The sequence below is a fragment of the Trichogramma pretiosum genome, unplaced genomic scaffold (assembly GCF_000599845.2).
Source record: "Trichogramma pretiosum strain Unisexual culture from Peru unplaced genomic scaffold, Tpre_2.0 scaffold6, whole genome shotgun sequence".
In the NCBI taxonomy this organism is placed as follows: domain Eukaryota; kingdom Metazoa; phylum Arthropoda; class Insecta; order Hymenoptera; family Trichogrammatidae; genus Trichogramma; species Trichogramma pretiosum.
The window spans coordinates 2,388,210-2,416,098 of NW_019641678.1; the positions used below are offsets into that span (position 1 = coordinate 2,388,210).

General features: G+C 40.0%; 4 protein-coding genes across 10 annotated transcripts; 1 reads left to right on the forward strand and 3 right to left on the reverse strand.

The window, feature by feature from the left end:
* Positions 1–350: 350 nt before the first annotated feature.
* LOC106657787 (multiple inositol polyphosphate phosphatase 1-like) lies at positions 351–2,389 on the reverse strand. Its single transcript, XM_023460793.1, has 9 exons — positions 2,360–2,389; positions 2,157–2,268; positions 1,904–2,091; positions 1,685–1,825; positions 1,481–1,585; positions 1,142–1,398; positions 846–1,055; positions 532–621; positions 351–459 (listed from the first exon to the last, which is right to left on the reverse strand). The coding sequence occupies exons 1-9, from the start codon at positions 2,387–2,389 to the stop codon at positions 351–353; spliced, it is 1,242 nt and encodes a 413-aa protein (XP_023316561.1).
* A 3,173-nt stretch (positions 2,390–5,562) lies between these two features.
* Positions 5,563–11,104, reverse strand: LOC106657876 (multiple inositol polyphosphate phosphatase 1-like). Its single transcript, XM_014379571.2, has 8 exons — positions 10,628–11,104; positions 9,083–9,307; positions 8,669–8,800; positions 8,000–8,193; positions 7,793–7,912; positions 7,572–7,722; positions 7,284–7,494; positions 5,563–7,194 (listed from the first exon to the last, which is right to left on the reverse strand). Exons 2-8 carry the CDS (start codon positions 9,261–9,263, stop codon positions 6,744–6,746), a joined length of 1,440 nt encoding a protein of 479 aa, XP_014235057.1. The 5' UTR covers positions 9,264–9,307; positions 10,628–11,104; the 3' UTR covers positions 5,563–6,743.
* A 3,782-nt stretch (positions 11,105–14,886) lies between these two features.
* Positions 14,887–25,282, forward strand: LOC106657857 (putative inorganic phosphate cotransporter). Of its 7 annotated transcripts, none has more exons than XM_023460844.1 (10): positions 14,887–15,178; positions 19,809–19,974; positions 21,448–21,641; positions 21,718–21,848; positions 21,918–22,023; positions 22,917–23,222; positions 23,294–23,440; positions 23,509–23,641; positions 23,742–23,983; positions 24,059–25,282. In XM_023460844.1, exons 2-10 carry the CDS (start codon positions 19,950–19,952, stop codon positions 24,278–24,280), a joined length of 1,506 nt encoding a protein of 501 aa, XP_023316612.1. In that variant the 5' UTR covers positions 14,887–15,178; positions 19,809–19,949; the 3' UTR covers positions 24,281–25,282. The 7 variants fall into 7 exon arrangements, with proteins under 7 accessions (XP_023316612.1, XP_014235029.1, XP_014235033.1 ...); XM_014379543.2 differs by lacking the exon at positions 14,887–15,178 and adding an exon at positions 16,139–16,311; XM_014379547.2 differs by lacking the exon at positions 14,887–15,178 and adding an exon at positions 16,347–16,556.
* A 304-nt stretch (positions 25,283–25,586) lies between these two features.
* On the reverse strand, positions 25,587–27,708 carry LOC106657788 (SET and MYND domain-containing protein 4-like). The gene is made up of 5 exons (XM_023460794.1): positions 27,293–27,708; positions 26,435–27,227; positions 26,162–26,359; positions 25,926–26,075; positions 25,587–25,853 (listed from the first exon to the last, which is right to left on the reverse strand). The coding sequence occupies exons 1-5, from the start codon at positions 27,706–27,708 to the stop codon at positions 25,587–25,589; spliced, it is 1,824 nt and encodes a 607-aa protein (XP_023316562.1).
* Between the last annotated feature and the right edge of the window lie 181 nt (positions 27,709–27,889).

Sequence of the window (27,889 nt, forward strand, 5' to 3'; positions counted from 1 at the left end):
TGCGCCCATTACATTTTTTTATACGAAAAAAATTATTAATCAATTGAATAATTTTCATTCATTCAATATTGTTTTTAAAAAAATTTTTCAACAAAAAGAGGAAAAATTATTTATTTTTACAAATGATATTAAAATAGTTAACTTAGTGATTATTTAAATTACACATTTATTCCGAATTCATTTTTTGTACAAACGATGCGCAAAAGAGAAATTTGTTCGTCTAACAAGATCATTACAAATGAGATTTCCAATATGATTGTGAGATAGTTCCTAATAGCAACGGAATCATTGTCAACTTAAACATAGGTAGTGTGTTTAAAAATATTACTGTTAATATTCAAAATAATAAATTAAAATAATTGCAACAACTGAAAGACTAACAATCCTATCATAATCAGATAGTTTCCTATAAACGGCGGATTATTATTTCCGACATTTCTAAGTAAATTATTTTTCGTCCTGAAACAAAAATCAAAATTGCACTTGTCGATTCGAGGTTCGTACTTATTTTTCAAAAAATCCCAATCGCACATTCCGTTGGCATTGCATCCAGAAATTTTTAAGGGTCGTTCGGCTATGTGAAACATGACTTGATTGGTCGACGAGGTGTTATCGTTACATCTACGGAAAAATAAAAAGTTTAATCGCGAACAAACATCGATTGATTTGATTTTTTGCAAGCATTCCTCATGCAGTAGTGGAATTTTAGGTGATCTGATTTCATTTCAAGCTATTGATATGTTTACCGTAGGTGCAGTGAGTCAGCTCAAACAAACACTATGGTTTTTTTCGATTTATGATCGAAAGGAGCGCTAGCAAGTCAACGATTAACTTGAGCAACAAACCTGTAGAAAACAGCGTTGACGTTTGTGGCAAAAGGACCATTTAGAGATGTTCGGTAGTTTCTGTTCGTGCTGGGATAATCCTTGGCTGTCATGGGTGGCGAATCGACGCCAATACCCATCGCGGATAACAAATGTTGGATCGTCAACGTGTGAGCAAAATAAAAAACTCCCTTCACTTGACTTGTTGAACTTTTTTCATCTTCCAAACGTCTAGTAGAAAAAAAATGCGTCGAGAATTGTTCTGTTGCATCAATGTGCCAATTAACAAACAAATCGATATCCATATCGATACTTACCGAAAATGCTCAAACATATCGGCTAGTGTCTTACATCCCATTTTTGGGCTCAAATCTCGTCCTGGCCCAGCAAAATAATAATAATCGAGATCCTGTCGGAATTCCAGGATCTCGAGCTCTGTTCGACTAAACGGGATGCACCAGATGGACTCCCGAGCGGGGTACCAAGCCGATTCGTAGCGGCACATATCGTACATGAGTTTAATTTCATCTGCCGGTAAAAAAAGTAACAAATGCATCGCGTTCCGGTTCAGAATCTGAAAATGTCATAAGGTGAGGTAATATGTTACCAATCCCGAGCGTAGTCTCGTTGATTCTAAATCCGAGCCTTTCGGAAACCTCGCGAAATAAAATCTGCATCTCGGGCCCCTGAGTGAATTGGTCGCGTTCGATATTTTTTCTGGCAATGGTACTCGCTGTCCATGCCGGACAGTTTTTGTGCGCCTGCGAGTCAACAAACATACATAATTTATACGAATTGCGATACAAACGAGTTTCGCTCGATGGAGCAGAAATGGAACTTTAAACTGTCAAGCTGCTCACCAGTAGAATGAAGTCTTTAGGGGTCGAGCGATCCTCGTTGTAGCTTTGAGGATCGTTAAAAGGATAAGTCGACGCATTGAAAATGCCCCCGTAAAACGATTGCATACTGGCTTGAGTGCGTTGTCGATTCGTCGCTCGAAACTTTAGCCGCAGAAAATTAGTCTCTGTTTATTCCTCAATTGGTATTGTAAATTGATTGCAACAAAGTATCGAGCATACCAGAAACTCCTTCTCGTCGTAATGCGGAACGTGTAAAAGTTCCGGAAAAGCGTGACCCAGTCGCTGAGCTATCGAGCGTAACTCAATGTAGCCTTGAGGGACGAGATTATCGGACGTTGCTTCTGTCATGCCTGGATCGAGTCTCCAAAGTCGAAATTTTTCGATATCACTGCTGCATAATTTTCCATCTGCACAAGGGATAAATATTTTTTTTTTTTTTTATATTATTCGACAGCTCCTTGACTGTATTTACCGCCTCGTTCGTGATTTTTCACGATTGTATCCCGGAAGCCGAGTAATTTGTGAAATTTTCTCATTTCTCGTGTATCACAGTAGCGCGTCCCGTGCCTCTGCAACATCCACATCTGAATAGGTACGCAGCCTGAATAATAAAATTTTGTACATTTCTACCTCTTATACATTAAGCGATGATTCGAATTGAGCCAAAAAACTTACTGGACTTATCTGGCCTTGTAATCGTTTCATTGCCACGAGCAACTTCGTAGGACGTACGCGTCCCTACGTAAGGATAAAAGTCTCGTTGACGATCGTAACAAGAATCGTTGGCGGTGGCACACTTTGTTAACGTTATTATTATCGTACACCCTATCCATAATAACATAGTCATTTTCGAGAACATAACTGTCGGATCGATTCAATTATTCAGCAGTAGTCTTGCGATTTCCGTTTAAACCTTGAATAAAATAATGAACGTAGCACAAGGCAAAACAGTTATAAATTAAGTAATAATCCGATTACTTTACATTATTAGAGTAACTATAGTAAAGAACAAGAATATTTCAATTTGTACTAATAAATTAATTCCTCGATTTTTTGTAAATTGTTAGTGCCAAAAATTTTCTGTGAGTTCTCCCAGAATATTAAGCATTTTTTAAATAAGAAATAATCAACATTTCTTAAATAATATCCATATCTTCATTATTTCAATTAGTCTTTTCAAAGGAAAAAATATTAATTTTATTATTGTTAATATTTAAATTAAATGAGAACGTTAAAGGTATAAAAAATTAACCTTACCTTTATTATAAGAATAATGTAAGCAATATATACTATTTATTACTAATTATAGTCAAATAGCCAAGTGTTACACTGTTGACGAGTGGAGCGAATAATTTACACTGTCTGTATTCCTTTTGAGAAATAAGAGTCTGTATTAGACAATACTCAGCTGCGCAGTTTTTATGAATTATTTGTTTGCCCGATGAGTGGGGGATCAATATGAATTTATTCAGCTACTTTTACGTCTACGACCGAAAAGCAAGAGAGTCTGTTTGCTGTAAAAAACTTTTAGACACTACACAGACATTTACGAAAACAGGCCCTAAAAACCGCTTCCGTCGTGTCGTTAGCGTCGCTACTTGACACGTGCTTAGAATCACACTTATAGTAAAGGCGAAATCCTTGCGCATGTACGAGAAACATGAGAGCCGGAATTTTTTCGCAGAAGTTTTTTCAAATAATACTATTGAAAATGTTGCTTACCAGACAGAAAAGTGGTTGGTGTTAGTTTAAATAAATTTTTCAATACAAGTAAGACAAATTGTCAAAATAGAGCTTAATTCTACTCTTCTTAAATCAATTGGGCTGTTTCGAAAACGTCTCTTGGTAATTTTCTCTATAATGCATAATTATAGATTTGTAAGCGATTGAAAAAAAACATTTTTCACTGATTGACACCCCGTATTATTATAATTCAAAAATCGATTAAAATATAAAAATAGATATTATCGATGTTGCCAGTATTTTTTATTTATTTATAAACGTCCCTCTATCGAACCCTATAGTTTTTTCCCAAGTTTTTTTTATAGAAAAACCAATGTTATCAAACAATCACTTTTTAAAGATATGGTGTGCAACGCTTAGAATAGAATAAACGCGTCGTCTGCTGCTCCCAAGTAATATCAATGCTATATGCTGACAGATGGCTCAAAAATTAATTGCGTGGTAACATTGCGTGGTATAATTAGAAATTTCAGAAAAAATCAAAGGTTTTGTATGAGGGATGTCTAAAGATAAATAAAAAAACGCTGGCAATCAGAAATATTGGGTTTTCGCGCTTTTCCACGTGCACATTTGAGGTGATCGTTATATAATGTTGAAAATGGCGAAATTGGAGTTTTTTTAATTTTCAATCGCTAACAACTCAATAAATATGCATTGAGAGGAAATTATAAAAAGTTAGTTTTTTTTTCTAAATAGTGCAATCATCTAAATAAAAATAGCACTAAGGGTTTCGCCTAGTTGTAAACATAGCAAGCTGAGTATAAAAAACGATGTTGATGAGTTGAGTCCTTTTCAGAACATCGTCACTGGTAAAAATAAAAGTAAAAGTTCTATCATGAAAAAATGTATACGTGCATCGTGACTAATGTTTTTGTCAAGTGGATTCTTATTTAACAAATAGGGTAACCGCACCAGTGAATGACCGAGTTGTTGTTTTTAAAGTTTTGAAGAACAGCAAAAATTTAATGATTGCGACTAAAAAAAACTAAATGTATCATCGCATAGTTAATTAAGTGTTCAATCAATTAAAAATATTGAAAAATCATTTTAGAATCATGAATATTATTAAAAATTGTGATTTAACGTGTCACCTCGAAAACGCCAGTTACTGATCAATTCTAGAAAACATCTCCATATTGATTGACCGGTCGACGTCCCGTAAATTACCGATACATTATCGTACAACGTTTTTACTAAATTAAACATTACGGCCGTTTGTTTAAATAATCAATACTATTCGTACATAATTTTTACTAGATCAGTAGTGGTCGAAATTGGTTTTATTTAAAAATTAATAAAAGTAGATTAATAACAAACTTAACCTATATACTATTGTATTCTCAAAGAATCGGTCACTTACTGGTCGTATGCAAATCGACCCTTCACACTAGTGAATGACCACAAAAAATGTTCAATATTTTTTATGCGTACTCGCAATACAACTTATATGGGTCGAAAGTTGATTAAAATTATAGGTATAACATCGCTTCGTGTTCGACAACTATTAAAAATTAGAATAACATTCGTACATTCAATTTATAAGTGATAATTGATCATGTGGTCATTCACTGGTACCCGGCCATTGATTGGTCCGACTACCCTATGCAATAAAATAATTCGTACATTTTTCACGAGTTTTTTATTTGTAAAACAATCGATTGTTTCCTACATAATGGAAATAAAAAAAGCAATTGTTGAAAATAATAAGTAAAAGAAAGTAAAATAAATAGTAAAGTACACAAAACAAAAAAGTTCATGCTCTAAATTTATTCGATAATTTACCTGTAAGCGTTGTGAATCACCAGAAATGACTTGTTTTCAAACTTAATAGTTAACATCAGGCAAAATTAATCATCTGAATTTTTCACGCCAAAGAGTGTCAATTTGAAAGTTATAGTCGTTTCAAAACATATTTCAGTTAAAAAACTCGATTACATAAACGATCTATTTATTGAAGTACTAGAGTAAAGTTTTATTTTGGACCATAGAGATGCGTAACCAGAAAATCTGTACTCTCTTGGTAGGTGATTTTTTGATATTTGCATGTAGGAGAGTAAATCTTTCAATTTCATTCATAGATTCATCAAGTGATAAGCATTTATCTCATTATATCAGGAAAATTAGTCTAGTCAGGCAACGTTACAAGTGTTGGCAAGATAACACCAAGCGCTTCTAGATAATACTAGATGACTAGTATTATCTTACAACTGTTTATTATTGTACGGAGTAGTATAGACATGTATAATACAAATTATTATAATCTTATAGTTGATAGAGACTTAAGTGCGTTAATCTATTTCAACGATAATATTTTATCTTATGAAAATTAATAGTATGGCAACGCAAAGATACGCCCGATTAATTAATGATTCTTGGTTCATAATTGTTTAATATTAATTGCATTGGTTTAGAAATTGAAGAGTCAATAAAAAGCTTATATTTTTCATATTTTGCTATCAACATCATTGGGCTGCAAAATAAAAAAAAAGTTTTTTGTGAAACAGGCATAATAGCTTTTTTTAAGAGTTCATTAAAAAATCTAATTTTGTCCAGAAGGTACATGAAAATTAGACTCAGAGGGCTTAGCACTTGATATATTCTTAAACTACCTGTTATGTCTCCAATTCATTGTATTGGTCAATTTGGTTTCAAGTGGTCTCATTTTTTTTCAGTGGGTCTTTGGACACGAACGCGCGCAGCCTCAAGCTCAGAATGAGATCAACTTCATCAGCTTTTATGCATAAAATTATTATTAGTAACCCATTAGTAACTCAAGTACTTACAGTTGATCTTATGCTTAGCCTGAGGTAGTGACTGTAGACAAGGAACCATCGAACGCCATTAAACCTGATAAAATAAAATTAACCTAATCGATAACTTAAGATAATATGACAGGTAGCTCAAATATATCAAATGCTTAGTATTGAAGGTCTATAATATTATAACAATGTATTTAGCTATTTTTATGTATCCAACTAGAAAAAGTTAACTTTCAAATGTTCACTTGCAGCACTCTTGCTTGCGTTTTTAATAAAAATTAAGAACTAATTGTTTTAAATCGCTGTAAAGTATTTTTTTAACGGATAGAATCAATCGCGTATGAAAGTTAATATTGACTATTTAAAAGCTCAAAGTTCAATCCAAAATTTCGCAAAACATATCTTACATTGTTGCGTTAAAATTGAAGTAGCAATAACACTTTTCATTCTTCATATGTACAAAAGGTATCGGTTGCAATAACATTCATCGAGTGCACAAACAGACACTTGTAATTGATATTCACAACAATGAGTAATGACGCGTAATCGATCACACATCACAGAGCTCCTAAAAATCTCATGGACAGGACGAGGCCGATCGTGGAGTAGACGACTCGCAGAGTTGAGAAGGACGAGGAAGCGACGTTGTAGCAGAAATCGAGATTGCACTTGTCGGCCTCGCGGCCAAATCGACCCTTGAGGTATTCCCAATCGCAAAGTCCAACGCTGCAGCCGTCTAGATAGACCGGTTGCTCGTTCAGGAAGAACATGACTTTGTTGGGCTGCAGCTCGCTGCATCTGTAGAAAACCACGACGAGATTCGAGGCAAACGCGTCAATCTCCGAAGTTTTGAAGCGTCGCCTTTCCATCGAGTGGTAATTGTGGGACAGCAGCGGTGTCGTGTCCTTCCTGATGTCCAAAGAAGACAGCAGATTCAGCAGTGTAGTCGAGTGCGCAAAATAGAATATTCCCCTGGGCTCGTTATTAAAGTTGCCGCGCTCCAAATTTCTGCGGAAAAAACAAATAAAACATACAGATGCGCGATAAAGATGTGTTACCTATGACTTGAAACAAAGATAAACGGGAGTACATCTTACTTGAAGTGATCGAACATATCGTTCAAAAGCGGACAGCCGAGCTTAGAATTGACCTCGCGCCCAGGACCGGACTTGTAGTACTCTTCCAAGTCTTCGGTGTACTCGAGGATCATGAGCTCTTGTTTGCTGAAGACGGAGCACCAGGGCGATAGTTCGGCGATGTTCCAGGCTTTGTCATAGCGACACATGTCGTACATCAGCTGTATCGAATCTTTTTATGAAAAGTAATAACCGAATCAATTACGACATATGAGTGCAATTGAGAGTTTCACGATCGGGTCAGCCTACCATTGTGTATTGCGTAAGCAAAGCCTAGCCTACTGCTGACGTTGTTGAGGAGATTTTGGTATTCAGGTCCCGAAACGAACTTGAATTTTTCGGAAGTTTCATCGTCGTCGATGTCGGAGCCTCGCAGCCAAGCTGGGCATTGCTTGTAAGCCTACGGTTTTGTCGAAACGAGCGATTGTAATAGCTTTTAGTAAAAAACTGACGTTTTCTTGAAAACTCACCCTGAGAAGATTGTCTGGATTGGGTATGGCTTCGGGTGGTATGACATTAACCCGGCCAAAGAGGCCCTCCATGAAGGCCTCCATGCTAGCCTGGGTTCGTTGCGTCGCCGTCGATCGAAACTGCGAGCCAAATTCGAGAAAAATTAGAGGGATTCAAGCAGGACGAGTTTCGTCTATAAAATTCAATCGTATAGTCATGTCGGATACCTTGAAAGACTGATAACTGACGCTGTACGAATTAGTCCTGAGCAATTCGGGAAAATAGCTCTGGAGTCTCTTGGCGAGCAATCTCATGTCTTCGTTGCCTTGCTCGGTCAGCAGATCGGCATTGAACTCGATGATGTTGGGATTCGGCCTCCAATTGCGCAGCCGCTGCAGGTCTTGGTCGCACAATCTACCATCTGTCAATAAACAGTCGTCGATGCAATTAGTCAATTTTCTTTCTTTATCGTCAGAAGAAAGGCCGCTAATAGAACGCGTAGATGCAGGCGCGTAATGACCGTAGAACAGCGGCAGCTCGAGTGTTTTTTATTGACAGTCGTGTACTTGATACAGCGCATACGCCATACACAAACGAGCGTTAAAATTACCGACGCGGAGTAGCCGAGCTGTGAGTAGGTCAACGACGGCTGCCTAGCTCCGGCACAACCGATTAGCTCCGCACCTATATAGGTATACTCGTGTGCAGAAGCGTAGGAAGATGTCGTACACACTGTGCTCGTATGCCGACTGCGGTACGCTACGCACCTATCATGCGTTATTAAACTTTACATCTCGTCTTGTGTGCGCAGCTCTATTTTTTCTTCCTCCTTCGGTGATCGCACTAATCGGCCTAAGCACTGGAAAAGAAAATAACGATTGCACGAATGAACTCACGGCCGCGGGTTTCGTGATTGTAGAGGATCTGGTCACGAAGCTTCGAGAGGGAAACGAGCCTGCCGATGTCCACGCTGTCGGGGTATCGAGTCCCGTGTCTCGCCAAAATCCAGATCTGAATGGGCGTGCAGGCTGCAACATCGACATGTCATATTGTTTTAAGCTATTGCACCGAGCAAAGATCGTAATCGTTTCTCAATTTGTGCCTGGACGGAGTCGACGAGGTCGAGCCCGCCGCACGTATGACCGCAGCCCGTGTCGTGTCAAGTGCGCCTAGAACAATGCGGCGTCTCAATGAGCTAAATATGGAAATGGTTCTCACGGGCTGCGTCCATACGTGCGGCTGCTGCAGTTTTCTCCGACTCATGCCAGGCAGCGATTAAAATTACAAATGGAGATAAGCGCAGTACTCACATGGCACCGGCTGCAACCTCGCTTTGCCATGGGCGAATTGGTAGGCCGTTTTCGTGGCCATAGAAACGTAGGGGTAGCTTTCGTAGGAGTAACAGTAGTCGGATTCACGAGCGGCTGTTCCATCGATCAACAGCAGGCCAACGAGCAGTGCCAGACCCCTCGTCGTCATCGTTGTCGACATGTTGCAAATTTTCGTCGCTCGCAGCCAACGATATCGCAGCAACTCTACATAACGTACACAGAGAATGTAATCGTTCGCAGGTGAGTCGAAAAATTGATTGCACCGTTTACGGGCCGCAAGTCGCCGCTCGTAGAGCTTTGACGACTTGGCAAAACGGAACGAGGCAAACGAATGTTTATTCGATATATATATAGAAGAAGTTATGAACGCTGCTCCCAGTACCGCTGCACTGTTCAAACTGTTAATTTTCGCGCGAGAACGACACTTTTCTGACGTGTAATTTTCTATTCTCTCGTTCTAAGCTTTTTTTGCATTCACACATTATGTATTCTCGCGACCAACAATGAGCTGAAAAGGTGACCAATGCGTCTCTCTCTTTATAGCAATGATCATTTGCTAAATCCAAGATACAGTTTATAAACAACTTTTAAAAATGAGAAAAAAGAGGGAAAGCAATACGAGACAAAAAGTCGAATGAAAATCGAGTGCAGCAATTGCGAGGATGCACAATTTGCCACGTACGTATACATATACATTACGTACGTTTATGCCTGACCACACCTTTCGCAATTTAACATGCTATTGTCTTGCATAAATATTCGCGCTGACGTTTATGTTGGGGTTTTTTTTATTTCTTATTGTTCTCGCCGGCTCTCGACGGCCAACAAATAAACGCGTTATATCGCGTAGCCGTACTAAAATCGCTCGTATAAATCAAGCTGCGCGATCTGTTTATTAATCAGCAACTGTGTATCGCACAGGCGTCCAAGCGAATCCTTGATGCTAAAATCGAGCGAGTACCAAGACTTTTCCGGATATCGCGATCGGATATTTCCGATCGTGGAGTAGCGCTCGGACAGCTTGCGACCTGCGATATTGGTGTGAAATGCACCCGTCGTTTCCAGTTGCCGGCATCGGATAGCTACACCGCTCGATCGTACGTGCATGAGAATTTTCGAAGCGGCTACGTCAAAGCTACACTATACTTGGGAAAAATATCGGATTTCGTAGTAGCAACGAATAATAATTATGATGAAAATACGTTTTGGTGAATACTACGTAGAATAAGCTCGTCCTCGCGACGCTCGATAATCGCAACTCCCAAGCACTGGTCTACTTGCAGCCTCGGATAGATTAATGAGCTCGTTTTATTTTTCTCGACCCGTTGCCTCGTTACAACGTCGCCGTGGCTCTGTAACTTGGCGCACCGAATAATATACTCGCGCTTAAAAAAAAAAAAAACATCAAAACTCAGAACTCGGCAAGAAAGCTGTACGCATACACAATGTAAGTACGGCCATCACTTTCTCTTTTTCTTCGCTGGGCATGCGATGGCTCTTGTTCGCCGCAAACGATAAACTTACATTTATTTTTATCCTTTATGCAGCTACTCCTCTGCGCGAGTCCTTATTAGCAACACATGCAGTCGGAGAACAGAAACTGCACTCGCGTGAACTCACTCGGATAACTGCAAGTTAAGTTGGACTTCTAATTAGAGTCTGCGCGATTTCGTCTAATTGGAGGCGCTCGTCCAAGGCCAGTCGCAGCTACCTGCAGGTGTGCAGTTGTCATCGAGATGTCGGCTTGGGGAGCTCGCGCGATATCGTGCACGCGGGACACTACGACCGAACCAACTGCATATCCGCGACCAAGACGCGCTCCGAGACTTTATACGTGCGCTCTGTTACGAAGGTCGCGAGTCGATCGCGTTCTGCTCCGTAGGCACTGCTGCAGTCGGCGTGCCGATGCACCTCTTCTCGCTCGGCCAAAAAAAATAACAACAACGAAATCAACGCAAAGCGCAACTGCGCTGCGATGCTGTGTGCGTAATGTATAAGGTGTACGCGCGTCCGCCGACTGCCAAGTGCTGGCGCGCAACATTATAAACTGCGAGAGGCCGGCGGGGACGGACGAGAAGGCGCATGCGCGCCAACGCCCGGATAATCGCACAATCGCGTGCATAACGCGGATTATTATATATCCGCTGTGCAGTGTGTACGCCGAGGCCCGAGCCGCGAGTCGAGTCCTGCCGCGCCGAGAAAATCGGTATAAACCGTACCATGTAGTGCGATCGACCCACGACTGTTGGCTTACGCGAATAGCCTTTGATTATTTTCTAATGGAAGAGAGACTTTGTGAGATCGATGGCCCTTCCAAGACGATACGCGCGCTTTGCTTGAAAAATCGACGACTTTGGACTTACTTTTAAGCGTGACAGTGACTCGTTAGAATGGTGATACGCGCATACGAACCGACGACTCGTTCGACACCGACCTCGAAAGGCTCTTCGTGGGAAGGAAAATTTGCTCGCGCAGAAGCCACAAAACTATTTTCGCTGTTTTGTTAGAAGAGGCACTTTTTATTGAGTGTCAATCGTTACAACGTTCAACGAAGCTGATTGGGGCTGAGAATTCTCAGCAGATCTCGGATCTGATTGAGGACGTACAATTTTCCGCTGCTCTGGTCCTGTTTGAAGACGCCCTTGTGACTGGCCACTTGGTCCAGGATCTCGGCCAGCTGGTCCAGCTTCTCGATGTCGTTGAGCTTGTTCAAATTGACGGTGTAATCGTTGACGTGCTTCAGAAAGATGCTCGCGAGGTCTTTTTCGCTGTGTCGGCCGTCGTCCCAGCGCTTCATCGCCGCGATCACGAAGGACGGTCGTCGATGGTTTTTGTGCAACTCGATGATGCTATTCAACTGGTCTCGGGGCGATCGTCCGTACACGAGCCTCAATTGATTCTTCAGCTCTGCGTAAGAGCCGAAAGAACCTTGTCTCCTCACGTAATTGGCCACGTGAAGTAGAACCTCCGGTTCGCATTGGGTGATGAAGATTTTGTATCTCTCGACGTCGTCGAGCGTTTTTAGCAGCTCGAAATATGTCTCGACTTGTACGAACCAAACTTCGATGTCTATCCGGAATATAGAAGGAAATTTTAAAGAATGCAAGTCGATACTTGCTGCTGCTGCCATTGCAAATATCTGATAAGAAACGAGAGTCAGTGTGTTTGGTCGGAAAATTAGTTGTCAAGTAGACGTTGTCATACTTACGAAGCTAACGTTATCAATGTTACGGGACGACTGCAAAAAAAATTTCGACAAGGCTTGTAAAGCTGACCGAAGGAAGCGAGCGACTGCCTTGGACTTGAAAAACTGAATGCTTATGTTTACAGATCGTGAGGATAATTGGCCCGCCAATATTCGACCACTTGTACTATTATTCCGGGCGAGCGTCTCCCTTTCCCTTCGATCTACAGCCACTTCTTTTTACTTCTTGTAATGGCTCAGACCGCAAACTTCAAAAATATCATGTCCGAAACATTGTATCGACACTTTGTAGAGGAACGAGTCCTGAAAGACTGTAGGCGAGAGAGAGAGAGAGAGAGGAGTAGAGTTGAAATGAAGTTGTAAGCAATGTATGGAGCCGACGAGTCGTGTATACACGACGAGCGAGGAGCAGCAAAAACTTTATTCATCACGAAAGCAGAAAAATATGATTAAGCTATTATCCTAGAGAATCGTAATGCCAGCGATCGTTACATATAAGTGTATATATTTAAAATGTCGAGCGCGAGCTGCGTTAGTTACTGCATGGCCGTGATGGCGTTCTTGATTTGCATGAGATGAAAGTCCTTGCTGGTCCTGGCGAACTGCTCGGGCGTGTCGGGAAAGACCCTCTCGACGGTCTCGCGCCTGACCGCGTCGTCGAGCTTCTCGCCGAGGGTCTTGAGGTCCTCGACCTTCTCGAACTCGTACTGGAAGATGCGGTGCATCTTGCGCAGCACCAGGCCCTTGATGTCGTTCTCCGTGCACTTGCTCGAGGCGTAATTCTTGAGGGTCGTGAGCAGCTCCGAGGGCCGCTTGCACTCGTAGATGTTGTCCTCGAATATCTCGCTCAGCTTCTCGAGTATGTCCTTGCAGAAGACGTCGCAGATGCGCTTCTTGATGGCCATGTACTTGTGGCTCTGGGGCGGATTCTCGATCAGGTCGGCCACGTGCAGCAGTATGGTGTGGTGGGCGTTCGCCACGAAGGTCAGGTACTTGGCGCTGTCGCTGCGTATGCCCGCGCAGATGAAGAACGCCTCGACCTGCTCGAGCCAGATTTTCGGGTCGATGCGCCAGAAGCGCGGAAACTCGCTCGTCATGAAGGGCCGACCCTCCCGATCGAACGTCTGGCGCAGATTCTCCATGATCCAGCTGTCCTCGACGACCTCGTGCACGTGCGCGTGCAACGAAGCCCAAGGCCAACCGGCCTACACCAAACGATGCTCTTCAACGACGATGATCAAAATTGTTTATTTTTTTCCTTCTACACCTATTCGTCCGGAGTAATTTGCGCTTAATTAAAACGACGATGGAATTGTTGTTTGGTTAGACACGTCAGCTTTCATTTATTTTTCATATAATGCTACAACGTAGTACGTGTAGGTATACAGTATGCAATAGTGCGAGTCATTTTAATTCAAGCTGTCGATCGAAAGAAGAAAATAATTACACACATGCTTCGCGTGATAGTTAATTTTTCTTGGATAAGAGCGACCGAAAAGAAAAAAGTTAAAAGATGATCTGGAGCTTGGATAGGCATTTGCGAATCTGTAGGAGGAACATCGTGTGATCGCCGCGCAGGCTCGCCTCTTGGACGGGCTCGAAAAGCTTGTCGTGGCCGTGTTGGACGAACGAGTGGTCGAGCTTGGTCAGCTTGGAGAACAAGTCGATCTGCTTGAGGGACAAGTAAACGTCGCCGGTGCTAAACAGTGGAAAGCAATAGCATAGATGGCTACGACGATTCGTGTCTCGGTCTCGTTTTCGATCGGCTGAAAAAAATATTGTTGTCGCTGCTGCTGTCAAAGTGTCCTTGCGGGTTCATGGGGTACGGTGGTCCGTATCCCGGTGCCATTCTCAGCTGTTCAAGCTGTGCGATTACCGAAGGCATCGTGTTTACCAGCTGCTCGTGCTGCTTGCTGCAGATGCTGCAGTTGCTTTTCTGAATCCATATCTTCATTTTTCCTATTGGATGATTTTCTTTCATATAAGATATATCGCCTTTTACCGAAAAAAAAAACAATGAAGTTAAGTATCGTTTACTTAGTCGAACTGTATCTCGAAGCATAAATTCAATCATCTAACGGATCGTCGCTACGACTTAATCAATACGTAATATTGTTTACAGAGATAGTCAGGTCAACTGTTTACATGCTCGAGTGCAAATAATAGGCAGTCATTGTCAAATCGAGTGGGAAATTCATTTGATGTGTTACGTCACGAGACGCGTAGTTAATACTGTCATGCGAACGCATACTTAACACAACTGCATCATAAAAAAAATCTGACCAACGCTTGAGTTTTACGATGTGTCGAAATAGCAGCAAAGATGCCGTATGATACGGCCAGCTGAGCAAACGGAGCTGGCCTAAGATCGGATATCTAAAGTAACAGGATAATAAAATGTCTCTCTATCTCAATGAATTTATGATTAGAGCACACGAGAGCATGGCATGTGTTTTATGATCTAATGAGAAACGTGGTTCGTCGACGGACTTGGGAGAAGATTCTAGAGTCGCCAAGACTCATTTTTGGGTCTGGTCTGGGAGAAAGGAGACGACTATTGGGCCTTATGTCGTAGACAATCGTGCATTCTTTTTTCATTCTGGATTTTGACTTTGAGCAGTAAGCACGTGAGTATTAGACGAGAGTTAGCCTAGCTGTACCTCTGCTAACAATGCAAATTCAGTCTTACTAAATTATACCAGAGTCAATAGTTCAAGCCGAAGTTTAAATTAATATTTCGGAAATTAAAATACCTTTTACGCGAAGTTAATACAAGTACATCTTCTGAAGATAACTATTCAACACCGTTTAAAACAGCGTATGAGAAATACCATCATTGAGCGAGGAGAAGACCAGGGTGTAAGTTAATTGTAAGTTACTTGTAATTTTCTTTGTGTACGTTATTATTTCAATCACCGTCTGCTAACACTATTTTTGCGAGTTGGAATAAAAATCTATAACTATGTTAAATCTTTTAATTCGTATGTGACAATACTCTCGTATAAGACAACGATCAGGAGCCACGTGCATGGAAGAGATGTCAATGTAGAATCTTTCACACTTTTATTGCTGAGCATAAAATTATGATAACACACCGTGACTTATGATTTATATGAGTACTAGATAAAAGATACGTTGGCGTGGCTATCGCAGCTGGCACTATTAGGTTCGTTGAACTACTCTTGGCGACTCAACAGACTGCTAATTTACTGAAGTGTATATAGTGAGTGCATCAAAGCTGGAACTGCACTTGGCGATACCAGTGGCAAAATAGGCCCTTGCATCTTTGCGTTAAACTTCAACCAAAAATACTCGCGTACACTTAAATTACTTCGATCTCGCATCGTGCATGTCTCATAGATATAGGATCGCACATTGTGATATTATGAAATGAGCTCTGCACACCAAATAGATTGGTAAAAGAATCAGGTCTTCCCCATAAGTCCGCCGAAAGTTGTAAATCGCCTTGGGGAATGAGTTATAATTTGAAGCATTTTTCCACAACCTATACTCTCGCACAATTTCTTCATAGGTCGATTTTTATAGCCACGTGGGTCAAGATAGACGTATTATTGTAGAAAAATATTTCATTCGTGTCGACGAATTATTTCGATTTTTCACGACATCTCCATGCTATAAGCAAAGAAATGTTGATATTGCAGTATGATGCGCAAACGCACGAGGGTGTTTAATAATACTCGATCAGCCAAGTCGGGGAGCGAACGGAGAGCGACGCGCTCCGAAGCGAGAAATGGAGGGGATGGAAAGAAGCTGCGATAGTCTCGCGAGCGCAGAGCACAGGACGGCGGCGCCGAAATTGCAGTCCAGCAAATGTGCAGCGAGGAGTGCCTTGTTGCTGCTCCGCAGGAGTCTCGGTTCGCGAGCGATCGTCGATATGCAGTAAAACTCGCGCGCGACCCATTGATTTTTTAAGCGCAAGCTTATGTCGTGGTTCGATCCATACATCGTCGAGTGACTGCCACGCATCCTCGTAAACTCGGCAGTAAGTGCAGTGGGTGTGGGTGTGCAGTTGAGTGTCGCACGACGGCTTCGTGTAAACAAACGCAGGACACCTGTTCATCGTTTACCTATATAAGTGCCGAGCGCTCGTCGTCTTCCGACTGTGTGCGTGTGTGGAGTGCAAGCTCGAAACTGCACAGGCGTCCCATTTCGCGCGACAATTTGCCTCACCTACTAAAGAAACAGAGATAAGGATGTTAGCGGACGATCGGGCACAGCTCAATCGATGTACTCGTTGCTTCATTTTCTGCTGAATTCTTACGTTTTATAAGTAACCCGAAAACGAAGCATTTTAGGTTATGATGATACTGCTGCTTCCGACGTTTCAATAAGATACGCGCAACAAAATGTTTATTTTCCATTTAATTGCAATTCTCATCTTCAAATAAGACAAATTATTATGCTCCAATTATAAATTTTTCATGTGGCGTTTACAGGATCGTTTTCTTTATATTAATATCCATGGCGATTCGAAGCTTTTTCGAGTTAATTTTTTAATCGCATGAACAATTACTGAAACAGGCCCTTGTATCGTGATGAAACGGTTGTTTGATGGATCGCCAAATTGCTGCCGAAGTCGTCGAGCGTACAAAAGACGGCTCGTCACGAGTCACTATACTTTGGCAGGCGTCATTGTCACGTGGTGAGGCACCCTTTTATGGACAGACTGCACTCGCTCACGCCATTTACGTTGGCACGCGAGCGATCCCCTATAGAGTCGAGTGATGTGTATTTTTGTGGCAAAATTTTTCGCGCTCAAACTGTTGCGGTATCTTTCGTCATATTGCAAACGAGTGGCAGAAGCACATGAGCGCAAGGTGAATCAATACTCGCTGAGATTTGTTTGTTCCACCGTGTCGGAGCGTATATATATTATTGCGAGCTTGTTTTTCGCCGAATCAAGGACACAAAATGTCGCGTCGCACGCATGTGGCCCTGTACCATAGAAACACAGTCAATTGAAATTCATATGCTTTCGGCGTAGTGAACTCGGATCCTCGATCATTGAAATTGGAAGTAAAATTCAATCAGACTAGAAAGAAGATACATGTCCCACGAGCAAAGGACGAATCGAGGCAACGTCACCGTTTTCGGTCGCGACGCGCCTACGATATACTCGCATAAAGACGAAAGCCACGTGCACGTGGTTGTTGACTTATTGATATATATATAGTGCACGTCCCCTTCAGGTTCAGCCTATATACAGCGTAAGCTGCGAGGGCTCGCATTCGCGCGGATGTTCGGTCGACTCGTGTGCTATCATTATTATTACTAATGCGTGTCAGCTTGGAGGCACGACCTCTCGCCACATAGCCGTGCTCGTCAGTCGTCACGCACGTAAGCGTGTACATGTGTGTGTGTCTAGCACGAGCTGAGCGTCTGCTGCACTCTGCTCGCTGTTAATACCTACGTGTGCGTGAAACGCTCACCGCTATATACTTATATAGTATGCGTGTGGCGCGCTTGTCTCTGCTTAGCCGGCACATACCATCCAAACGCTTCTGTGCGATATTTCAGTCGCTTCCGAGCTGCGCCCGACTATATACCAACGGTACACATACGAATACATAACGAACCAATATATCTATAATTCTTTACTTTTCTCGACTCATGCGCGTTTATACGTTTCATTATTCAAGCAATTTTTTTCGTGCTCACCCAATCGTCTGTCGTTAACGAGTCTACGTGTGTGTGGCTGTGAGTGTACTGTGTATGCGCTAACGAAACATTCATGTTGAATCGAATCGTAGTATAATTATGTGTCTGGTGACTAAATTGACATCGCAAGTCTTGACGTGTCTGCAGATCGTAAAAGTGCATTCGGCAGAAAGTTGCGCGCTGCATTCTGCTGCACACGCACGAGTCTTCGATGCTCTCTGCTTACTGTCTTATTTCTTCGTCCGCCTGTTTGTGTAATCATTGATAGAACGTGACAGCGTTCGATGTTTCTCATCCTGATTTTATCTGATCTTATCTTTGGACAATAATATACTCATTTAAATGGTGATTAATTAACCGTTCAAAGCACATGATAAGCCAAGCTTTGTCTTAATTATCGATAAGTGCTTCGATTTAGTCGCATCATAATAAAGCTTACGACGCTATTAGTAGTAATGCAAACGGTTTACTCCCCCTCGAAGATACAGTAACACCAAAACACGTGCTATTTCGGGTACTACAATGCACAAAAATAGTCAGGTGATTTTGCGCACTAGGCCTCACGTCGAAAGCATGCGTATGTAATGTTAGCGCCGGTGAGCCTCGATCTCTCGAGGTAAAGTTGAAAAACCCCCGCCAATTCGTTTCGGAAGATAGCGTCTTTAGTTTGTTGAACGTTTATGAATTTTATCAAAAAATAGTTTGATGATTTCGCAATATCTGTGTCATAAAGTTTGCTTGATTCGTGGCACCATCTCACTATGAACCAATGGCATTCATCTCGAGCTGTCAAAACTTTCAATTTGGCTCGTTCAAAAAACAAATTTCTTGTTGTAAATATTTAAATTATTATTTTTAAATTGCTTTCGAGATTTTAAAAGCCTTTTCGTTTTATATTTTCCGCTAATATTTGAATTTATCGTGATTTTTGATATTAGCTATCGAACGAACTTGATACGAAGACATTTTTTCTCTTTTTTTATTTACTTCGATCTTCGGCCTTATGCAATTGCAAAGATTTGTATTTTTTTAATTATTTTTTCCTGTTACAAACAAGCATTTTCGAGATGCATCGGGCAACGATAAAAAATAATTTCAAATCCATTTCGAGTTGAATCAATCGCTGCTACATTGGCTATTATCTTCACATATATACGAGCAGTTACATGACCATCATTACGTTATTACTACAATTTTTTGCTGAATTAACACTCGGTATCCGTTGTTTATTCACTGTTAGAACGGACAAAAGCCATTCAAGACTTTTACACGAGTTTACTCTCTCGCTTTTGCAAGGCTACCATGTATTTACTCTTGAGTACAGTCGAAATCAAACTAAACTTGACAAGATAGCACGTTGATTATCATTAACACAAAATAAAGGCTCTCCTTGACATTTTTTTCAAGCAAATATTCATAATTATTTTCACAGTAATATTAGTAAATAATTTTAAAAGTATCGCACATAAAGGCTAATTTCGATGGGTCGTTGGAGAAAGATTCTTTTTTATTGAACACAATTGTTGCTCTGTTAATTGGTATTTTATCAGGCTCTTTCTAACGAGCGACCACAAGGGCCGTTTTTGTTTCAGAAAATCGATTCCCCCAATGAAGTAGAAATTTTCTATGGCCTGTGCTGCACACGCCTCGCTGGAGACATGCTTATCTTGCGACTAATTGAGCCTCTCATTTGTAGTTAATAGTCCCCCGCGCGCTAATGAAATACATGATTCTTTTTAAATATCTTGCTACCACCACCATAGTACCACTGTCGATGATCGATATACCATTTAGTAATGTGATTATAAATATTTCTTGCAGACAGGCAGTAGTCGTCGTATCGTCATCGGAGTTATATTGCTGCGCTCGGCAAGCCTCATCATCATAAGCCGTTGATCATTCGTGGCCTTAACTTTGGAATCGATCTTAGTACTAGAAGGAGGCCCACGATAAATCGTCAATATGGGCCTGTATCAGAGAATACACGGTAAGATTTTTCACCATCAACTTATTTTTTATTCATATAATATTTAGCACGATTGACAAAATGTCTATAGAAATTGTTACTCTGCATTAAATGTATATTCGATAGGCATACGTCTCGAAAAAATTGCATATATCTCAATAAAAAATACAGTAAACGACGTCATGTTATTTATCTCGGACAGAATATTAAGTATAAGTGTATTTACTCGTAATACGAAAGTCGAGCGAACTCGTTAGCATAAACCACTAATCCAAAATAGCTGCAATTTTTTCCTTTTGCCTCTCATGCACGTACACATGCTTATAAAAAAAGGCCAATTATTACAGATATATTTTTGTTGATTCTCGGAACGACGACACGAGGATATTATAAGCAATAAACACAATTTTATCGGCCGCGAAGCCTACTTATTACGTCTAGTTTATACATCATTGATTGTGCTTCAATATGCACGAGTCTCTATGTAACCCACCCGTGATCCATTTATGTATGGTCATAAGTTACATAAATGCCGCGGCAGTTATGATTGGTGTCAAGTGTGATGTTTAAACATATATTTGATACGCGATCAGAACCCGAGGAGCTATGCGTCTGCGTACGCGTGGAACGCGAGCAAAAAATGCTTTCTCGATCGCGCGTCTCGCAGAAAGAGAGTGCAAAACTCGTTGCATTTCTTTCGCACGTATATCGCGCGCCGGCTATTACTTGCGGGCGTATTACATGACGACAAATCGTCGCGACGTCGGCGAGAACGTTAACCTTCTGGCATGCGGATCATCGTTCGATATGTGTGTCCATTATATAGCTCGAGCGAGCACTCGTACTTATAGCGTGCATACAATTCAAAACTTGCATCAATGCTTCGTTCTTCTATTTTATTTTCTTTTAAACGAATTATATCCCAACGGCAGTATCTCGTTAAAAAATTTCAATTTTCACTGTGGCAATGTAACAAAATTAACTTTCAATTCACAAAAATTCTACTCAATATTTTTAACATTGTAACATTACATGTTCATATTTTATTACCTTTGAACTCCTATAATTAAATCAATCTTCATAGATGAATCAAATTATTTAATAGGTATTTAATGTGCGTAGAACAAGACTAAAGTATTATTTTCAGATTCTAACTATTATTTTAATTATTAATACGACTTAATAGTAAAAAAAAATTAGTGAGTTTTACAACCACTAGTATAGGCATTGACAGAGATTTATTTTATAAGTCCCTCAGTTATTTTGTAACCTGTGATTAGCTAAAGAAAAATGTATAAGGAAATCTCAAAATAGAATTTTAAAAATGACCAAAATCGAGCGAATTTTTTTTTCCATCTTCTAAATGTTAAAATTTAAAAATAATATCGGAATCTGAAAAATTAAAAAATTTGTTAATTATAATTTGAAAATCTGAAAAGATAGCCTGTGAAAATGAAGACTTTTAAATTGTGAAATAATATTTGCAATTTTTAGAGCGCATACCGCGTCGAGCGGTCCTCGGATCGCTTATGTTCTTCGCATGCATGTTCTCCTACGTGATAAGGACAAACTTGTCTATTATCATCGTGGCTATGGTAAGCGTCAAAAAGGAGGCAAAAGAGGCAGTGTGTCCCATCGCCAGAGGAAATTCGACTCACAATTTCACTGGACCCGCTGAAATACCCGATGTAATTTTCTTTATTTTTTCATACAAATTTTCGTTTTTCGGACTTAATAGTAATGAATTTTTATTTGCTTTGTCAGTACGGCGAACGCTACCCATGGAATCAGCACATCCAGGGACAGCTTTTGGCAGCTTACTTTTATGGAACCATCCCGTCCAGTGTACCAGCGGGTATGCTCGCCGAGAGATTTGGTGGCGCCAGAGTCGTTGCGTAAGACCAGTTGCAACTTTTTAATTAACCCGTGACAACATTTTCAATTTTTAATTTTTCTTTTTACAGTTTTGCGACACTGATACCAGCTGTACTTAATCTATTCGTTCCCTGGGCTGCTGGTGTACATTGGATGCTTGTATTTGCTCTTAGATTCATCTCTGGCTTCTTTGGAGTGAGTATAATGAATCGTTGATGATGGGAGTTCAGGTTGCGTTAGAGTTCATCTAATAACGTGACTAAAGACAAAAATATTTTTCCGAGTACTCTATCTCGACTTATGCTACATGATTTCTTGCTGGCCAGCCGGAGCCGCGGGTGTTAACGGAAATCGTAAATATAGTTGCACGAATCACGCATGTGAGTACAGCCGCGTTTGTAACAAGAGGATGGCGGAAAAGAATTGGACTCGCGAGAGTAACACAAACGAATGTCCAATAGGCGCACGCTCTTCTGGCTACACAAACGTCAACGTGGACGTGTCAAGGTTGACCGATTGTGTGTTATGTTAACGCTCGTGCACGTATACGTAACGATGTTTTGAGAAAATCAACTTTGTTGTGTCGAGCGCGCGAGACTTTTTTCTCACTCGTGTTCATGAAAATTGGTCCTATACACACACACACATACACACACACACATACACACGAACACCTATGTAGCAGCGTTGAGTTAACGATTCGAATAAAAATCCAGCCGGCGCGACTCGTAAATCAATAGATCGCTGTAATATAGACCACAATAAATGAAACAATTCGAGCGACACAGTACTAAAGTGTCAAAGAAATAATAATCAAAAAATAGACGAACGCATCTCTCAACGCCACTCGCTCTATTTAATGGCTTTAATACAATGTACATGTTTGCGCCTATGCATCGTCTGTCTCTTCTTTAAAAATAAACCGAGAATCGATCTAGAGCCCATCTTCGGCGTAGACCTGCGATGGATGCGCCCGCTCTGCGTTTATATTTAAAGAAGCAAGTCAGCCGTTTTGTTTCGCACAGTTGACATGTGCCCGCACAAGGTCGAGGCTTCTTTTTTAACCCATTACCTTTTATCGTTCACAGAGTGCCGTTTATCCAGCTCTTCATGCTATGATCGCCCGATGGGTGCCACCCAAAGAGAAGGGCATGTTTGTGTGGACTATGCAGGGTGGGCCCTTCGGCACCTTCGTTACTCTCTCGCTTTGTGGTCTCATCATAGCTTACTACGGATGGACGACGGCTTACTACGTGACCAGTGGCCTCATGCTCATCTTTTATCTGCTCTGGGTTCTTTTGGCTTACGACACGCCTGACCAGCATCCTACCATCACAGAAAAGGAACGGAATTACATCAAAGAACAGATTGGTACTTCCGTCAGCAAGCAGAAGGTTCGCTTTGACTAGATTGTATTCGAAATTCCAATCGGCAAGGTTTGCATTGATATTTTTCCTTCTTTCAGCACCCACTACCCATTAAATCGATTGCGACGTCCTTGCCTTTCCTCGCACTTCTGTTCTCACACTTTGCCAACATGTGGGGTATCTACTTCATCTCTACTAATGGACCCAAATACACTTTGGAAATTCTTGGCTTTGACATGAAAAATGTAAGTTGTGAGAACGTAATTTTTAATCTGCTGATTAGCAACAGTAATAATGATGTTTTTTTTCACAGGCTGGAGCATTGACAGGCTTACCTTATATCGCTCGATTACTAGCCGGTGTGCTATTCGCAGCGGCCGGTGATTATGTACGCAGCAAGAGTCTCATGTCTCTCGGCTGGATGCGACGATTTTTCATGCTTTTCTGTAAGTTCAGTCCAAGTAATTTATTAAGATAAATTCGCCTGTTCGGGGAATTACTTGATACAGTAAATGATATTTTTATTTATGTTTTTCAAATAAATAGCCCACGTTGGTCCAGCCATATCGTTATTGTTCGTTACGTACGCTGGTTGCGATCGTTACTTAGCTATAGCATTTATGGTCTTGGCATTAACTTTCAACGGCGCTGCTTGTCAGACAAATTTGCAAAACCACCAAGATTTAGCTCCCAACTTTGCTGGGTCACTCTACGGTATTATGAATACATTTGGTAGCTTCTCCGGTTTCATCATTCCAGCTGTTATCGGTGCGCTTACCAATCAAAACGTAAGTTCAATTTTTCATTTAAATTGTTTGTTGATAAAAAAAGGATGTCGTATTTATTTACTTTCCCCAACGTAGAATGGCATTGAAGAGTGGCGCGTCGTTTTCTGGATATCAGCTGTGATCTTTGTTGCTGCAACCGCACTATTCTGGATCTTTGGGTCAACCGAGATTCAATCTTGGAACGATGTCGCCGCCTCAAAATCAAAGAGTGCTAATATGTCCGATGAAGAGAAGCATATCAACGAACAACCAAAGGATGAGCACAAAAATGAAGACGATGAAAATGCAAAACTTTAAATTAAATGATAATTATACAGTGGGATCGATAAATGTTTCTCAAATTCATCAGATGTTTCATAATTTTTTGACGTCTACGTTTTATAGAATTTTTTCTTGCTCTTGTCATGTATCGACAAATTGCATATACTGCAAAAATAATTAATATGAAATAGCTGTATCTTGGTATTTAAAAAGTTTAAGCATTTAATTTAAAATTGTTTTCAAAAAATGATCCTTTTATCAACGTTATAGTTTTAAGTTCAACATGTTTTTAATATTAAGAACGATCTGATTATTGATTAAACGCCAAGTTTAATTGTCACTAGTAGTATGTATGTAGTTAATGTTTATTTTTTTGTTCAAAAAACATTGTTGTATATCAAGGGTACAAAAAATCTTTTTTATGACTGCATGAAAATGTACAAAAGCCACTTGTTCTTCAACATCTTGAGAAGATTATCCATATATCATTCACGTATATTTTGAATTCATGCAAGTACTTTTTCTAACTCTTCACGTACATGTTTATAAATATTATATATTATATTTACATTTTAAGAAATTAGATCTAATTCATTCAATGAAAGAGAATCGAACGTTTGCTGTTGCTTTTACAAGAAAGTAATACTTTTGATTTAAAATTTGTATTGTAAATAATTTTATCAGTTATTTATTGCAAATGCCAAAAGTTCATTGACAATAGCATTTAATAGATGTGTAGATTTTAAGATTGGTTGAAATGCTCAGCTACGTATAGTCAATCAGTCTAAAAAGTCTATTTTTAGTATTTTTAATGTGAAATATAGTTAATTGTAGCACTTTTTTGTGCTTACAAAGCTTTGTTAAACTGTGTACATAAATCGTAAAAAAAACATCTATTTTCATTAAATTCATTTAGTACACAATTTCGAGAATTTAATTTCATGTTATGAAGTTATGTATGCGATGAAAAATGATTATTAAGATGTATAAATTGATTTATTAAAAGCTATTAAATGCCAGTTATTGTTTATTGGTGTACATAAGATTGGTATTTATTTGTTATAATTTATCCACATATTTCTGTTGATCAATCAATTTTTAAAAAATAAAAACACAGAAGATGATCATTTTTATTCTATGGGACTGCTACGCGCAAAAATTAAACTTGAACTTTATCATGTCATTTTTATTATTTAATAGATATTATCAATCAAGGCAATGGTATTTAATTTATTGCAATCAAATGTAGAACACGTAGGGATACCCATGAAATTTACTATATTACAATTAAGTTATCGTGTAATGAAGATACTTACTCATTATTAAATATGAGTTGATTACATTACCAACATTTATTTGGTACAACAATTCTCTTTATCTCATATAGTCGTTTAAAAATTTTAATCAAATAAATGATCAGGGTCGTGGTCAGAAAATGTGGTTGACCAACAACATCAATGACTTTTTGCACATCTTGCCCAAAAGCCACTAAATCTTGCTCTTTTGGCGCAAAATTTTCGCTGGCTTCCAAATATTCTATCAAACTTTTCCACTTGGACATAATCTCTTCGCTAAGCGCTTCGTAGGAGCTTTTAATTCCATTTAAATTCTTCAAAAATGTAAGATTGTCTAATTTTCATTTTTAACGATAAATACTGATAAACGTTTTTATTTTACTTACAACGATGAACCTCGCGAGATCTTTCATTGAAGGCCAAGCTTCTTTACAAGCTTGACAGTTACATTCACTTCGGCACTTTTCGATGCGCATCCGCGCTTGTCGATCCATCAGGTTGACATCGTAAAAAGTGCCGAAATAGCTGATGCTTATCTAAGTGAACAAGATAAGACGAAATCACGATCAAAGTAAAAAATGTCACAAATGAAACAGTAGTAAAATGAAACGACGAGGTATACTTGATTGTCTTTGGCAATTGATAGAGTGCACAAAAAAACGAGCTTGCAATCCTCGGTGAAACAAAGTTCTGCATTAGGGTTGCAATCGTTCGACATTAAACAAGCTAACGGGCAGACGATTACACCTCGGGCGCAGCAACGATTTTTCAAGCACAAATTAGGGTCTTCGTAATGATCACAAGTCCCGCTCGCTGCCACCTGTCGAGGTATTTTTGAAATGAACCTTAAGTAAAAGTCGTATCTAAGTTTATGTGAAAATATTTGTTTGCTCACGTAATAGGCATTGAGCGAAGATATAGCGATGCATTTATAGATAAGCCCAGTGATGAAGGTGATGTCGGAATTGGCTGCCAGTTCAGAGCTGCTAAACTTGGACGAATTCTCGACCAAAAAATCAGTCGACTTGACCAGCATCACGAGCAAGTGACACGTGCATTTAATAATATTTTTTGAAAAATTTGACACGACTTCACTGTTCAGATTGTAAAAACTTGCAAAGCTCGTGTCATCGAAATTTATATCGAAACCAGAAAGTGATTCTCTTCTAAGGGCTGCGACTCCGCCAAACTCTCTGATTGCTTTTATCGTAGCCCTGAGGGCCATCACCTGATAATAATATAAATTATCTCGAATGCACTGCAAATGCGGCAAAACGGCGCACTCGACGTCGTGATATTCACGCCAAGCATTATTTTTACAGCTTTCCGAGCAATACATGCTTATTCGACAACGGTCGCAGGGTATGGCCGTCCATACCAAGACCAGACAATGGGCACAGTAGGCGTAAAATTTTTTGCTGTTCGGCGCTGTCAGATAAAATTTTCTCGACACAACGGATGTTTCACCTGGTCTAATGAGCTGAGTTGCAACCAAGCAAGATTTTTTTCCGTCACTTTGGATTTTAGTTAAAACTCTGTCTTCCATATGGCGTCTCACCGATTCGCTGAAATCGACTTTACTCAAGTCTTGATCAACGAGTTTTTTTGCACTCTCTATTGCGTTAGCTAACTTTACATTAGTTGAAATGAGGTCGTGGTTTTTAACGACAATATTTTGAATATCATACCTGAAAAAATATCAAGAAGTCAAGTTACAAAGTATGTCGCCTACAAAACGTTGTAGATGCATTACCAAGTTGATTGCTTTTCTTCGCTTCTGCTACCGATCGAAGCCAAACAAGTCATTTTTCTGCACAAAAGTTTACATTTGAGACCGTCGGATCTCGTCACGAGCAGAGCTCGCTCGATATCTTTGATGGACTCGTCAAATTTAGCGAGATGCAGCATGATATAGCTTCGATTACCGTAAGCCAGAGCTAATTCCTCGGATCCGGGCGAAGCTAGAGCTATACTTTTTGTATAGAGACGCCAGATATCCTGGTGCACCTTGTCATTGTGTTCCTTGCTGTTCTGCAGTTTGTTTCCTTTCTCACGAACTTTGACCGAATTTTCATTATTTTTCGTGTATTTTAATAAATAAATTTCACAATTACTATCATAAACATCCACGTACTCTTGATAGTCGTTGGATTTGAGATCAAGTACCATTTCAAACACCTATGCGTGTAAAGTTACGATCGTAGGTTAAAGGAAAAAAATTGTTTGGCTTTTCCGTGCGCACACAATTATTTGCTGAAATAACAAATGAAATTTCATAGACAAGGCAAACGCATGGTAAATAAAAATAGACAATTGATCATTTGTCACTTAGCTATAGTTTAATGCAAAA